The sequence below is a fragment of the Hemitrygon akajei genome, chromosome 3, assembly GCF_048418815.1.
Source record: "Hemitrygon akajei chromosome 3, sHemAka1.3, whole genome shotgun sequence".
Taxonomy (NCBI): domain Eukaryota; kingdom Metazoa; phylum Chordata; class Chondrichthyes; order Myliobatiformes; family Dasyatidae; genus Hemitrygon; species Hemitrygon akajei.
Genome location: NC_133126.1, coordinates 77,864,125 through 77,880,584, shown reverse-complemented (window position 1 = coordinate 77,880,584; position 16,460 = coordinate 77,864,125). Strand labels below are relative to the sequence as shown.

The 16,460-nt window shown below is 39.6% G+C and overlaps 1 protein-coding gene across 11 annotated transcripts in view; it reads left to right on the top strand.

Annotated features, from left to right (window-relative positions):
- The window catches only part of LOC140725132 (alpha-(1,6)-fucosyltransferase), an 839,166-nt gene that overhangs the window by 532,070 nt on the left and 290,636 nt on the right, over nucleotides 1–16,460 (top strand). For 5 of the 11 annotated variants that reach the window (XM_073040189.1, XM_073040197.1, XM_073040196.1 and 2 more), the window contains one exon: nucleotides 6,254–6,302. The exons of the other annotated variants lie outside the window; for them this stretch is intronic. Coding sequence is in view for 4 of the 5 variants with exons in the window: in XM_073040197.1 (XP_072896298.1) it covers nucleotides 6,256–6,302 (47 nt within the window). In the remaining variant the exon portion in view is untranslated. The remainder of the gene's footprint in view (nucleotides 1–6,253; nucleotides 6,303–16,460) is intronic. 11 annotated transcript variants of the gene reach the window in all.

The following is a 16,460-nucleotide window of genomic DNA, read 5'->3' as shown; positions in this document are numbered from 1 at the left end:
GAATTGTAAAGCCTAATGGCATTGGGGAGTATTGATCTCTTCATCTTGTCTGAGGAGCATTGCATCGATAGCAACCTGTCGCTGAAACTGCTTCTCTGTCTCTGGATGGTGCTATGTAGAGGATGTTCAGGGTTTTCCATAATTGACCGTAGCCTACTCAGCGCCCTTCGCTCTGCTACCGATGTTATACTCTCCAGTACTTTGCCCACGACAGAGCCCGCCTTCCTTACCAGCTTATTAAGACGTGAGGCGTCCCTCTTCTTAATGCTGCCTCCCCAACACGCCACCACAAAGAAGAGGGCGCTCTCCACAACTGACCTATAGAACATCTTCAGCATCTCACTACAAACATTGAATGACGCCAACCTTCTAAGGAAGTACAGTCGACTCTGTGCCTTCCTGCACAAGGCATCTGTGTTGGCAGTCCAGTCTAGCTTCTCATCTAACTGTACTCCCAGATACTTGTAGGTCTTAACCTGCTCCACACATTCTCCATTAATGATCACTGGCTCCATATGAGGCCTAGATCTCCTAAAGTCCACCACCATCTCCTTGGTCTTGGTGATATTGAGACGCAGGTAGTTTGAGTTGCACCATATCACAAAGTCCTGTATCAGTTTCCTATACTCTTCCTCCTGTCCATTCCTGACACACCCCACTATGGCCGTGTCATCAGCGAACTTCTGCACATGGCAGGACTCCGAGTTATATTGGAAGTCTGATGAGTACAGGGTGAACAGGACCGGAGAGAGCACGGTCCCCTGCGGCGCTCCTGTGCTGCTGACCACCGTGTCAGACCTACAGTCTCCCAACCGCACATACGGAGGTCTATCTGTCAAGTAGTCCACTATCCAATCCACCATGTGAGAGTCTACTCCCATCTCCGTTAGTTTGTGCCTTAAGATCTTGGGCTGGATGGTGTTGAAGGCACTAGAGAAGTCCAGGAATGTAATCCTCACAGCACCACTGACCCCATCCAGGTGAGAGAGGGATTTGTGCAGCAAATATGTGATAGCATCCTCCACTCCCACCTTCTCCTTATACGCAAACTGAAGAGGATCCCGGGCGTGCCTGGTTTGTGGCCTCAGATTAAGTTAATTGGTCATTGTAAATTGTCCCTTGATTAGATTTGGGTTAATTGGGTTTGTCAGGGGTGGTGGTGCCATTGCTTACAGAGCCTGAAGGGCCTACTTTGTTCTGTGTCAATAAATAAAATAAATATACAAGTAACTGTTTATTATGATTCCTAATGGCTATAGTACGCACATAACAGTTCATACACCTCCTGTAACTATACAAGGTAAAATTCTGAAAAGGTCTGGAACTTTGATCTGCATTCAGTGAACAAGTGCTTTGTTATTGGTTCATTTGGTAGTGCTCTATTGAAGAAGTATTTTCTGATTGGTTAACTCTTATCTATAGATTAGATTGGATTTTTTCCTTATCTCTGGGTATAAAATAGCTGAACGCAACAGTGAATTCTTATTCTTTCTAGCTTTTTAGTTTCTCTCTCTTCAACTAGTAGACACTATCATTGTTCTATTCAATTTCCCTTTGTCTATCAACTCTTAATAACATGATCATGAAGCAATACATTTTGTGCCTCTTTTCTGACTTCTAAATTAACCTTGGATTAAAACACCACAATCCGACACAGCATTGTCAATTATATCAGGGTGATTTTATTTTAATAACTCAACTGTGTAATTGCAGATACTTCACACAGTGAAAGATTGTAATAGTCTGGTGCCTACCAACTCATAATGATAGCTATCCAAATATTAAAGGTACATAAAAAAGTATTGGGTCTTGATAGATTTTTATACAACTGTAAGAACTTTTTAATCCCCAGTTTAACTACATGAAAGTGCATTGGGGCATGATATTTTGTTCTTGCAGATAATAAAAGTCACAGGCCAACATCTGGTAAACAAAGCTGATATGCCCCACACGCTGGTTCAAATCAGTTCTTCTCTACAATAATATTGCCCTAGTGAATTTTCATTATCATTGGTAGCATGAAGGATTTTTACATTCTGCTACCAATGGATTTTAAGGGTATTGAGACATTTAGAAGCAAGAGAAGTAAATAGAATTGATCATTGATCATCTACAATCTAGTTAAATGGTGTGGCCAAAAATACTGGCGGGTCAAGATGTACTGCTGATGTTTCTATGTACCTACTGGGTAGATTGCATTGACCAATTGGACAACTTCAGATGTTGTAATGCTGAAAGACACTTTCAAATATACTTCATCCAAAGACCCATATGATATTTCTTCACCATTATATGGGTATTTCTCCGGTTGTACTAGTAATGTTTTAATCACTTTTCTTGTTTGCCTACCATTCATGATTAGGGGTGTAGTGGACAGTGCGGAAGGCTGTCATGACTTGCATCAGAATGTGAACCAGTTAGAAAATGGTATGAAGATGGCAGATGGAATTTAATGCAGAGAAGTGTGAGGTGTTGCACTTTGGGAGAACAAACCAGGACAGCTCTTACACAGTGTGTGGTAGGACACCAAGGAGTGTGGTAGAGCAGAGGGATCTGGGAATACAGATCCATAATTCCTTGAAAATGGCATCACAGAGAGGGTTGTAAAGAAAGCTTTTGGCACATTGGCCTTCATTCAATGTATTGAGTCCTGGAGTTTGAATGTTATGTTGAAATTGTTTAATACGTTTCTGAGGCCTAATTTGGAGTATGTACAGTTTTGGTCACCTATCTGTATGAAAAAATGTATATTTTCTCGGCATTCTATCAAAGGATGTTGCTGGGATATGGGGCCCTGAGTTATTGGGGAAATCTGAATAGGTTAGGGTGCAGAAGATTGAGGGGAGATTTGTTAGAGGGATAAAAAATTATGAGGGGTATAGAAAGGGTAAATGCAAGCAGACTTTTTCCACTGAGGTTTGGTGAGACTACAACTAGAGATCATAGGTTAAAGGCGAGAGATCAGAGGTTTAAGGGGAACATGAGGGAGAATGTCTTCACTCAGTGTGTGGTGAGAGTGTGTGACGAGCTGTCAGTGAAAGTGGTGAATGCGGGTTTGAATTCAGCTTGTAAGAGAAATTCCAGATAGTTACATGGAGGGCTATGGTCTGGGTGTATATCGATGGAACTAGACCGATTAATGGTTCAGCACAGACATGTTGGGCAAAATGGCCTGTTGTTTCTGTGCTGAGATGTTCTATGACTATATGGCCAATGTAATCATTGGGGCATTGTAGGTCTACAGAAAACTAAGGAAAAGAAATATATTTTGGAACTCTGTGTTTTGTCCTCACAAGCTATTAGAATGTTAATGTGAACTACCATGTTTCAACAAAGATGTTTGACCGGTATAATCACTGATTTAGGACTGTACAGCAGACAGAAAAAAACAACCAACTAACCAGATAGAAGTAAATGAGATACATGACAACTTTTAACCAGAAACAGTTTAGTTCTTCATGACCAGTGTTTGTGAATTTCTTCTAAACTGTTCAAAAGATAGACAAGTCAAAGCACAATGCCTTCTGAGTCCAAGTCAACTTCATTCAAAAAAAATTGTAAACAAAAATTGAGTTTGACTTTTTTAATGATAAAATTTATCCAATGACTGCTGGTATCATCACTGCTATAGACAAGCATCTGAGAGAAATAAACTGTTACGGACAAAATCAAGTGGAATTTTACCTTGTATTTTGTTTTCACTCACATTAAACCAGGACTGACAGCAGCTCAGTCAGTTCAATAATGGTGCTGTAATGTTGTGAGAGCCGCTCAGAGTTCAGAGCTATAGATTTAACAGCACAAGTACAGGGACACTAGGTAGATGCATCTCCCCCAACTCAAAACATCAAGTTGTTTTATTATTTTTTATTCATACAAAAACAAACAGGTGATTAAATGCAATTTCTTAGTAAAAGGACTTAGACAAATTGGAAGAATGGACAAAGAAAGTGGCCGATTGAATACAGTGTTGGGAAGTGTATGAAAATGCATTTTGGTGAAAGGAACAATAGTGCAGACTATTGTCTAAATGGGGAGAAAATTCAAACATCAGAGGTGCAGAGGGACTTGGGAGTCCTCATGCAAGATTCCCAGGATAATTTATATGCTGAGTCTATGGTAAAGAAGGCAAATGCAATGATGGCATTTATTTCAAGGGGAATGGAATATAAAAACAAGGCAGTAATGCTGAGGTTTTATAAGACACTAGTCAGGCTGCACTTGTCAGCAGTTTTAGGCCTCATATCTCAGAATGGGTGTGTTGTCTTTGGAGAGAGTCCAGAGGAAGTTCACAAGGATCATTTTCCACAGTTTTCTGCAGAACTACAAATGCCCCAATCACATTGATTCACAGATGAAATATGACATCTACCAAGTGGCAAAAAAGGCACTGGAACTACCTTGGCCTTAGTATGGGGTTGGAATAATCAAATGTCCTCGGTCTGCTATGTCTCTCTATCTGTGGTGCACAGTTCTGTCTCTGTTATTTCTGATGCCTGTTCTAATGGAGAGAATTACATTTGTTGTTTCCTTGGTATCAATGAATATCACACTTCCCTTTCAGGGTAGTAATTTCAATGTGATACAGTTAATCTTGCTCTGTCATCTGTACATTTCACCAAAGTACAGTATATGAGAATGTCTTTGCTTCATAATTTAACAGATCTCTTTGTGTACATATCTGTTGAGATCTGTATTTGTAAAGTGTGTTTCCTACATGGCCTCCCATTATCTGCCTATAGTTTGTTCTCTTCACAGACAGCTATATTTATTTATGCCTCTGTCCTTGTAATTTCAAGACTGATTTTTGTTTGTAAGTTACGTTTGGATTTAGTTTTAAGGCTGGTTCTTATATTAATGAAATCAATGGTTAATGCCCTATAACCATGCAACTTTGGGTTGCTAACAGTAACCAAGCCTATTTTAGTGGTGGAAATACCCCACCCAGTGTACATCCTGTGCTTTTGCATCTCTCAGCACAGTCTTCACGTGGCATTCAACAATACTGATGCATGAGAACAGCAGGAATAATTTGCAGAATGCATCAAAGAGGTATTGCAATCCTTGCTTCACTTCATATCCTGCCTCTTTGTGGAATGTGGAATCAGTGGGGGTGAGGATGCGGAGGTCAGCTTTCCTGTCTGAACATCGCAGTACCAGCATTTCTGTAAACTAGTTTCTGTCTCAAAGATGGGCGCGCATGGAAGCTGGCAGGAAAGTATTAGTTTCTGACAATGTTTATATATCAGGAAGTGGCTAACTAATTTGTAGACACCAGAACACAGATATTCCTGAAAAATGATGTTGTTCAAACAGATTGGTTGTGTGTGCCTTTTGTTGTTGTTGTTACTGAATCCTTGTTATAGTAAGTTAGTTTTGCATGGTCCATCTCCCAGTTAAAGTTGGAATGGTAAGGTGACTTTCTTGACTTTCATGGAATCCTTCCCACATTTCTATGGATCTGGATTTATCGGTCAATCCATTCAAGGATGTAAAGTTGCTTCCCCGTAATATGAAGTGAAGGAATCGAATGGAAATTTGGTACTCAAGTGATGTTCTCACACAAGTACCAAATCTTCTTGATGTTTGAGTACAAGAACAAGGTTGACAGTGGAACCTTACACAAGGCATGGTGAAACCACCTCTGGGGAATTGTGTGCAGTTCTGGTCTCCTTACCTGGTTGTAGAAGGAATGTAGTGCAAGTTCAACTGATTGATTCCTGTGATGGCGGGACTGGACTGCGTGGAGAAATTAGGTTGTTTTCACAGAAGTTGAGAAGAACGAGAAGTGATCATATTGAAGCTTATTAAACTCTGATAGTCGAGATCATGAGCCATGAGCATGTTGTTCCTTCTGACTGGGGTGTCCAGAATGAGCAGTTGCAGTCTTAAGTACAAGATGAGAGACGTACGGCTTTCGTGAGGAAACGTTTCTTCACTCTGGGTGGTTAACATCAAAGGGCTGCAGAAGCCTAGTCACTCACTGTTTTCAAAAGAATAGGGTAAATTTTGGATGCAAAAAGAATAAATGAATATGAGGAAAAGTGGGAATATGTTTTTGAGGTCTGAATCAGCTTTGGTCAAACTGACCAAACAGACTCAAAAGGTCAAATGATTGATTCCAACTCCTGTATTCTATGTATTACATTGGGGAATCAGTTTCTTTATCACTAACTGTTAGTTTCATAATCAACATTCCTGATTTAAATTTTTCATTCCATATTTACCTCATTATTTTTCTTTACATTTTAAGGTATGGAATGGGGTTTTAACTTGAAGATCGTGATCACTAGTATAGTAAGGTAACTAAAATTAAATTATTATCTTGAATCATAAATTGCTTCTGTTGACATTGCTAATACCAACCTTTCATTGATATCAATTGAATGTAATTATCAAATATCCAATGTCTCTAACAAACATTGATAGTTGTAAATCAATTAAAGATGTCTTGGCTCCTTGTAAATTATTACTACAATAATTATAATAATAATAGTAGGCAAAAACACAATTTTCTGTAATATTGATTCAGTTTTTCTCTCTCTATAAGCACAGAGATTTCCAGTGTCTCTGCATTCCAGTCTTTCAATGTTCCTTTGCATTCTTTCTCTCTAACTTCCTTCATTAACCTGTCAGCCAATGAGTATATCAACACCTTTCAACCTTGCACCTCTAGCCTCACATTTTCAAGGAGATCCATCTCTTTTCCATTCTCTGTGGACCTTAAAAATAATGTGTTTATTCTCTTTCCAGGTTCTTTGACCTGAAACTTCTCTCTCTCTTTCTCTTTCTATGATACTGCCTGACCAACTGAGGGTTACTAATGCTTTCTATTTTTTTTTAATACATTTAAGCTAATAGTCATCTAATTTTGGCTTTTGATATGCAGATAGAGGAAACCACCTGTTTTATTGTGGGTCATCTGCTCTGCCTCTGAGTCACTATCCGTTCTCCCCTAGGACTCAATCCTTGGTCCCAGCCTTATCAGAAATGCAAAACAGAATATACAAATTAAAATAAAAACTTAAGCCACTGCTGATTAATTTAAAATTGTACAAGGCATTGATAAGGCCAAATTTGGAATATTGTGTACAGTTCTGGTCACCGAATTATAGGAAAGATATCAATAAATTAGAGAGAGTGCAGAGACGATTTACTAGGATGTTACCTGGGTTTCAGCACTTAAGTTACAGAGAAAGGTTGAACAAGTTAGATCTCTATTCATTGGAGCGTAGAAGGTTGAGGGGGGATTTGATCGAGGTATTTAAAATTTTGAGAGGGATAGATAGAGTTGACGTGAATAGGCTGTTTCCATTGAGAGTAGGGGAGATTCAAACGAGAGGACATGATTTGAGAGTTAGGGGGCAAAAGTTTAAGGGAAACACGAGGGGGTATTTCTTTACTCAGAGAGTGATAGCTGTGTGGAATGAGCTGCCTGTAGAAGTAGTAGAGGCCAGTTCAGTTGTGTCATTTAAGGTAAAATTGGATAGGTATATGGACAGGAAAGGAGTGGAGGGTTATGGGTTGAGTGCGGGTAGGTGGGACTAGGTGAGATTAAGAGTTCGGCACGGACTAGGAGGGCCGGAATGGCCTGTTTCCGTGCTGTGATTGTTATATGGTTAAAATTGCATTAATTATTTCTCAAAATTCAAGAAAAACTATAGATGCTTTAAATTTGCAATAAAAGCCGTGCATGCTTAAAAACTTTATCAGTGAAGTATCATCAATGTAGGCAAAACAGTTAGTGTTTCAGGTTTGAGAGACCCTTCATTCGACTCGAGAAAGAGAGAAACAAGTTTATCTGTGTGGCAGACAAGATGGGGAGGGCAATAATTTGAGGAAAAGGAATTTTTCCTATATATGGTTGAAAAAAATAAAAAGACCATTAAAAAAAATAGGTAGTCAAGCTCCTTTGTATAGTGTGCTGCTATGGTTGTGGAGTCAGAAATGCCCAGCAAGGCAGAATATACATTTGAGGAAGAAAAGGGAAGAGAAAAATAGAACATGGAGCAGTACAACACAGTACAGTCACTTCGGCACACAATGTTGTGACCAACATTATTAGTTCTCCAGAATCAGTCTAACTCCCAAATAATCCTCCTTTTTCCTTTCATCCATGTGCCTATCTAAAAGTCTCTATAACAGTACATTCCACACACCTACTACTCTCTGGCATCCTTCCACACTTCCCTCCAAACACCTTAAAGTTATGCCCCTTTGTATTGATGGAAAAATGGCAGGCAAAAATGGACAGTTCTGACAGAAACATTAGAGACAGTTATCTAAATTTGGAGAATTCAATAATGAATTCTCCAACTTTCAACAAATGCAAACTGTAGTGTACACAAATGAGCTGTTATGTTGGGCCTTGTTGTAATAGTGAATGAGATCACAGACAGAGAGAACACAACGAGAATGGGATGGGGAATTGAAGTGGCAGGCTCCGGATACCCCAGGTCATTCCTGTGTTCTGAGAGTAGGTGCTCAACAATTGAATTTTCTTCTCCCTTTCTCAGTTCTGATGTGGTGTCCTCAGGCTGAATAGTTAATTGGTTGTGTTTTTTTCTGAGAAGAAGCTTGACTGGCTGAATTCTTTCAGCATTTCTCACTTTTCATATTCTAGCTTCTACAGTATTATTTATTGCCAATTGCCCACTCTGTGCTTGGCTTTTTCATTGTAGAAGAGACCATATTGAGAACACCTAATGCAGTGTGCAAGTTTGGAAGAAATACAAGCGAATCACTACCTCACTTGGAAGCTGTTACTGTCTGTATAAAAAAAATCTAAACCCACCTCTTTAATTCAAATCAGCCACCCCTCATGAAATAAATGAAGCCATACTGGTCTCAGCAGCTATGGCTGCTAGAAAATTTTCTGGGGTCAGACACAGTGAATCCAAGCCTTCAGGTAAAGTTGTTGACCTGATGACTGAATGGAGAGACCACGGTAGAAGGAGAGCATACTACCTTCGGTGTTTTAACTATTTCTGGTGACACATGCAACAAGACCAACTAGCAGTTGTTTTGTGAGCTCCTGGCTAACCATAGTGTGACCTGGCCCAATAAATAATACAGAGCAGAGCAACAAGCCATCTGTTTGTATTGTGACAATGAAACTAAAAAGCTTTGCTTGGATTTCAACAGTGCACAGCTTGATGCAACACTGTAAATTATAGAGGTCAGAATAAATTGAGATGGAGAAGCAGCCCTGTCTGTATTTAAACTTTACCTTTCTTGCACAGCCTGTTGACTGCCTGCTTCAAATCTGTTTACTTCTGGTTCATAAGCAGGTAGAGATGACAGTGGCTGGATGCCTTTAAATTGTTCAAGTTCACTATCACCAACGCTGCAAGGATGTTATTAAGACTGATAAAAAAACAGCGCGGTGTGTGCACATATTTTTAAAAATAATTCACAGTGCACCATGACCCTCACTGCACTGCTGCGAAGCTGCAGACTTTTCTTCCCCCTCGAGTTATTATTGAGATTCGTTGGTCCTTAGGTTCAGTGCAAGAAGAATTTTTCAGGAGAATTCTGCTCAAGGGATTTGACCTATGTCCTTGATGTTTCTCAATATACAGCCAGCTGAAGAATTCTTGTCATGTATTTTCTGTTCAATAAATATTTTTGAAGGGTAATTGTATGACTTTCTTCATTAGTGTAATTGAGATCTTGACTGGCAGTTGTTTGAAACTTATTAGATCTAATAGATTGGCTGCCTTATTATTATGCACACAACTGCAAGCTAAAGCCCTTTCACCAGCCTTGCTGAAATGTCACTGAGTGCATGCAATAAACTTCAGAGAACACATTATGAGTTTAGTTGCATCAGCTACAAAACATGATGATATTTGGTGAAGGTTGATGAGTGCTGCATGTTTTCCCATTTAATGACCTGTTCCTTTATGTGCTTCAAAGGAAATGAGTGCTGAAAGGTCATCTAACCACAAGAAAACCATGACCATTATAGCCGGAGATCGAAATGAATTGCTGAGCAGCCATTGGTCTGGTTAAACCTTGCAAACAAATAGCAGTAAGGCTTTCATAAAACTTTAATTGTGCCAATATGTCAAAATAATTAACTGCTCAGGAACATAACAGCCTCAGAAACTCTTAAAATCCACATTGCCAGTGAATCTATTGAATGCCACTGTAAGATTTTCACTCTTCAAGTAGCATATTAATGAGAAATTTGGGCACAATTTATTTTTCAATTACCTTTAAAATTCTTTGCAATCCAGGTGATTATTTTAAAGGCTTACAGCCAACCTGGCCTATCACATTTATTGATGGGGTTGCATTGTCCAGGAAATAAATATCAACGTTAGCCACTAGATTCAGGAATCTTCAGCCCACAATGTTGTACTGAACTTACTAATTGTTGAGGCTGACTCCACTAAAATGTTTATGGCCATGCCCAGTTGTTTGTTCAGTTTCATGCAGAATATAGTTACACCTGCATGTCCACTTCCAAAATTTGACGGTGTCGATTTTAAGTGAAGCACTAGTGGGAACTAATCCACTGCTTGCCTTGCTGACACCTTTGCAAGTTACTTCAGAGATGTAAATGGAGGGGAAAATATGGATGTTAAGTTAAAGGGAGTGAGCAGGTGGGTAATACACAATGTACTGGAGGAGCTCAGCAGGTCAGGCAGCATCTGTGGATGGGAATAAACAGTCAATTTTTCAGGCCTGAACGCTTCATCAGGACACCACATGTGGTGTAGTAACTAATAGCTTAGTTAACAAGATGGGAGAGTGGGGGTTAAGAGGCTTTTTAAAGAAGGACACAAAATTAGACAGTGAAGGAATTCCAGATGCAGCTTCTAGAGTAGGTTATATGGTCAGCGTAACATTATGGGAAATTAATGGAAATTAATAAATGACATGCTTGGGATCTGTATAGTTAGACGAATTAACCAAAGTAACTGATGCAATCATACAGTTATAATAAAAAACCTAACAACAGTCACACGAATCATCACTATTAATAATGAACAGCTATCAAGCTAACCTAAATATGTACACACTTCCTAATTAACATGCCTGGTGTTCTCTGTGGAAATATAGATTATTCATATTCACAATCTGTTAAATAATTACTCCTTGTACTCACTTTTCAAGAACTGGACAGCCTTATTACACCAAATTTACTGCATTAAAATTCAACTTAATATGCCTCTTACATAACCATAATATCAGTCAGAATAAACACAACTTTGAACATATTAGTAAGAAGGGTAAAATCCTTCGCAAGCAATTTTGATTTCTCAAAAGGGCTTCCTTTAATTTGAAAAAGAGAACTCATGCATAGAAAATAATAACTGGACTGATAGCATTTGAGGATAAAATGTTGCTTTCCAACACTGAATTCCTCTCCGTGTCTTATCTTTGCCTGGTTGGACTGGATCATTGAGGCTGTTTTTGGTCATTGGTCATGTGAAGCAAAGCTAAAGTAATGAAAACTGAGCTTCATTTATGCTCTGTCTGATAACCATTCAGCTCGAGCGTGTGGAGACAGCTATAATATTGATGGGCTCACTTTGGATGAGCAGAAAAACCAGTAATCTGACCAAACCATGCTGCAGGTACTCACCAGAAAAATGAAGCAGGGGCATTTGGGGCAAAATGGATCCCTCACAATGAGTAAAATTGAAGGAAGGTTGAAAATGTGCCTGATTTTAGGTTAACTCCTCAATTAAACATAGAAATCTACTGCACATTACAGGCCCTTCAGCCCACAATGGTGTGCCGACCATGTAACCTACTCTAGAGACTGCCTAGAATTTCCCTAGTGCATAACCCTAGGCTCTTAAAAGACCTTATTGTATCCACTTCCACCACCGCCACCGGCAGTGCATTCCACACACCCACCACTCTATGTGTGAAAAACTTACACCTGACATCTCCTCAGTACCTATTTCCAAGCACCTTAAAACTATGCCCCCCATGTTAGCCATTTCAGCCCTGTGGAAAAGCCTCTGGCTATCCACACAATCAATGCCCCTCATCATCTTACACACCTCTATCAGGTCACCTCTCATCCTCCGACCCTCCAAGGAGAAAAGGCCAAGTTCACTCAGCCTATTCTCATAAGGTACACCCTCCAATCCAGGCAACATCCTTGTAAAGAGGGAGAAGATCAAATTTCTTCTTCCATATAATCTTGAACACTTCCTTAATAGAAATAAATATGAATTGGGCACTGGTAAGGCACCTTAAGAAAGCAGGGATGACGACTGTACCATGTAGTAATTAATTATGAAGGTGGTTAAATTACTGGATTAGTTACAGTTCAGATAGTTGACTTTAAATCTATTGTTTAAATTCATTTAAAATCTGGAATTTCATATAATCATACTAAATAAAAACTATATTCATTGTTCATGTACTTCAGTTAAGTGCTTCTATCAAGGTAGCATTTGGCCAAATGTAGGTCTAATGAGCATGGGCAAACCTGAATTCAATGGTCATCAAGGAAGTTGTCAAATGGGCTGAGTTAAACCTCACCATAAGGAATGTGGATGTGCTTGGTAGAAGTCAATTACTGTATCCCAACCTAAGAACGCCACTGGAGGAATGCTTCTGAACAGTGTCATGGACCCAGTTATCTTCCACTGTGTCCTCCACCAGAGTGTTTCTCTAGGTCTCCATTGTTCAGATATTCATCTGGGGCATCCACAGTAAATCTGTATCTACAAGAACAGGGTATCCTGCAGCATGTCCTGATACATCAGAGCCTTTTTCCAATCTACAAAGTGCGAGCCAGCACGTTTCACTGCATGATGAGAACGATTCTAACAACAGTCATGAACCTGTCGCCCATTCATCAACTGAAGCATTCTTTCTTTCCTCCACTGGAAAACTATGACTGCCATAATAGTCACCAAGGTTATCTCAACATCACCTCCAAAATACTGTGCCTCTGTCACTAGGAAGGAGGGGGCAACAACTGCTTGAACGCAGCACCACTGCTGGGTTCCCCTCCATGCCACACATCGTCCTCAGAAGGATATATGCCATTTGTTTCTTCAGTATCTGTTGGACTGAGTCCTGCAACTCCCCATTGGCAATATCTCAACAGTTGAGAACTTCACCACAGTGGCTCACTGCTGCCTTCTCTTAAGCAGTTATGGATTGACAATGATGCTAACATTACTAACAGTGCCCCTCAACCCCAAAAAAATTGAATAAATTAGAATAAAAAGCAATGAGGCGTGATTTCCTGCATTAGTGTGATTTCAAAATGATGTTATCTTTCTTCGGGGAATTGGGAGTTATCTGGAAATAATCATGAGACAACTTTGAAACATCCTGTGTGGGCTGAAGGTTATCATAAAATACATAGATTTCCTTGTCCTTTGCACACTTATCAGAGGATCTGCCAGTGTTGTTGGGGAGTTGGGAATAAAGGAATTCACAGCCCTTCAATGGGTAAATGTTTTCAGTTTTCAAAGAAGGAAAAATTTTGTTATAGATTTATCACCTGGTGTGTGGATGTTAGAAGTTCACAACCTCAATCATTCTCAATCATGAAATTAGAACAAGGTTAATCTGCATTCAACTCTCTCCATATTTCTATTGTACCTTGAAACGGAAAGCTCCCTGACTTAGAATCAAAAAGAAGACCACATGATAAATCACTTGAAATAAACTCTGTTCGCTATATATTTCTTAAGTTTTTGATGACCTCCGGCTTCAGGTGAATGGGTGAGATGAGGATTCAAGCCATCTTAAAAGCATTAAACCACTAAATTGGGAGTTTTCCGGCTACTCTTTTGCAGCTGCATTCTGATAGAAATCCTGTTGTATTTTCTGAGAAGTTCTGTTATCACAGATGGAGAGCAAAATGGGTGCATGCTACAATTCAACTAACCATTCTCCAAATATAAAGACACCTGACTGCCTAAAGAAAAGGGACCATCCTGATAAAACATCATGAAAGCGCATGATGCTTGGATGAGATACAAACTGGAAAAGAACTGTCGATCTCTATAATTTTTAATCCCAAAGAAACATTGTATTGAACACCAATCCCATTTCAGTATCTCTGTGGAAAGTGTTGTCATTGATGAATGAAAGGAATTAAAGATAAATCATTTTACCCTGGATATTTGCAGGGGACTTGTAGTTTCAGTCATGACAGGTAGAAGGTAAAAGAAGTGCATGCTACAATACACCAAGTGATTCCCCAAATGTAAAACCATATGACAATGTTAAAAGGGACCATCTTGTTGAAACATCATTGAAGCCCATGATGTTTGGGTCCAATGCAAATTGGAAAAGGATTGTTGATCTCTATATTTTTAATTCCAAAATGCAGCATCTGAGAAATATTAATCTGGAGAAATAACGTGCAATACGGTCTCTTTCTATTTCCTACTGGAGAATCAAAATAGGTGCTAACTTCCTCTTAAAGTATCCAGTTGTTTAATTTTATTATCCAGTGTCTTGCAATAAAAATCTTGGAAAGTACAGTGCTGTGCAAAAGTGTTAGGCACATATATATGGGGCTAGCGTGCCTAATTCTTTTGTGAGATACTGTATTTGTCAAAGTGGAGAGGAGACTGAATTTGTATATCTGGTGGGAGCAAAGGATATTGGAAATGGTGAGGGTGGAGTACCAGAGGAGGGCTGTGGGACAAATGGCACGGAAGAGTGCCAGGGTTGGGGGTTGGCGCGGGTGTAGACTCACCCAGCCCTGAGAGACCAGGCAAGCTCATTTGGTTCCGAACATTTGGTTTATTCATCATTATGGAATGCCTCTCTGCTGCTTTCTGATCCCTCTTCTCTGTCTTCCCCTTTTCCCAACATGATTCCCCTCTCCCTGTCCACAATAGAGACCCTTAACAGAATCAGGTTTATCATCATTCACATATGTCATGAAATTTGTTTTGTTTTGTAGCAGGATTACAGTGCAGTGCATAAAATTACTATGATACTGTGCAAATGTCTTAGGCACCCTAGCTTAAGACACTTACTTGCACAGTAATATACTTTCTAACTGCATGACATAGGTTAGTTCTATTTTTTTTATAACACATTCCTTTACAAGGCTCTTGTGTGCACTTCAATTTCAACAGAAATATCTGTCAAGTCCCTTGGTTGCTTTAATTTGGAATTTGTTAAATATAACATTTCAAATGTGTGCCTTTGTGGTTCATTGAAAGGTTATGTCTTCATGCTTCAATGTGCCTAACCTTCCAGACTACCATTTTAATTTGACCCCAAAACAGCAGTTGTTATAACTTCTGCCAGCCCTATTTCAAAGAGAGTCACGGGCCAAATATTATCTGCAGAATCAAGCTGGCTATTTTAGTGTATTGTTTATACACGATAGAACATAAAAGGTATTTCTATCAATGTAAAACAATTGTTGCCCAAATCATTCTTTGCTCACAAGCAGGCTCAAAATTCATACCCATTAGCTAGCGTAGTCTTCTGGTCAGGCATGCTTCAAGATAATTATGGATAGGTCTGGTCCTTGGGTTGAGATTCCAAATTGGAGAAAGGTCAATTATGATGGTATCAGAAAGGATCTGACAAATGTGGATTGGCATAGTTTGCTTTCTAGCAAAGGCATGCTGGGTAAGTGGGAGGCCTTCAAAAGTGATATTTTGAGAGCACGGTGTGGTGAACTACATATACCTGTCTGGACACGCCCCCTGCTGACTGTTCCTGTGGCTCCTCCCACAGACCCCTGTATAAAGGCGATTGAGGCCTGGGCCCGGCCTCTCAGTCCTCAGGATGTAGTATGGTGGTCAACCACTGCTTGTTCCTTCTTCCAGTCAATAAAAGCCAATATCTCGCCTTTACATCTCAGAATGAGTTATTGATGGTGCATCACATGGTGTTGGTATGTTTTCATCAGAATAAAATGCAAGGCTAACAGATTTGAAGAAATTTGTTTTTTTCCGAGAGATATTGAGACCCTATCACCTTCTAGCTTGTCTTTCTTCCCCTCCCGCTCCTCCTCACATTTTTATTTTGGCATCTTCCCCCTTCCTTTCCAGTCCTAGTGAAGGGTCTAAGCCCGAAACGTCGACTGTTAATTAATTTCCATAGATATTGTCTGACATGCTGAGTTTCTATGCATCTGTATTTACTTACAGGATGGTCACAGAGTCTATGGAACTGAGAGAAAATAACAGTGTGGTCATGGGACCATGTATGGATTAGAGAGGAGGAGGTGCTTACTGACTGAGACAAGTTAGGGTAGGTAAATGAACAGGGCCTGATAACATGTTCCTTTGTATCTTGTGGGAGGCTAGTGCAGAAACTGCAGGGGCTCCAGTAAAGGTATTTAAAACTTCCTTAGACACGGGTTAGGTGCTGGAAAATAGCTAATGTTGTTCCCTTGTTCAAGAAAAGCTCCAAGAATAAGAAGGGAGATTTCATGCTGGCGAGCCTGAAGTAAGTAGTGTGTGAGTTATTGAAAGTAATTCATAAGGACAGGATAT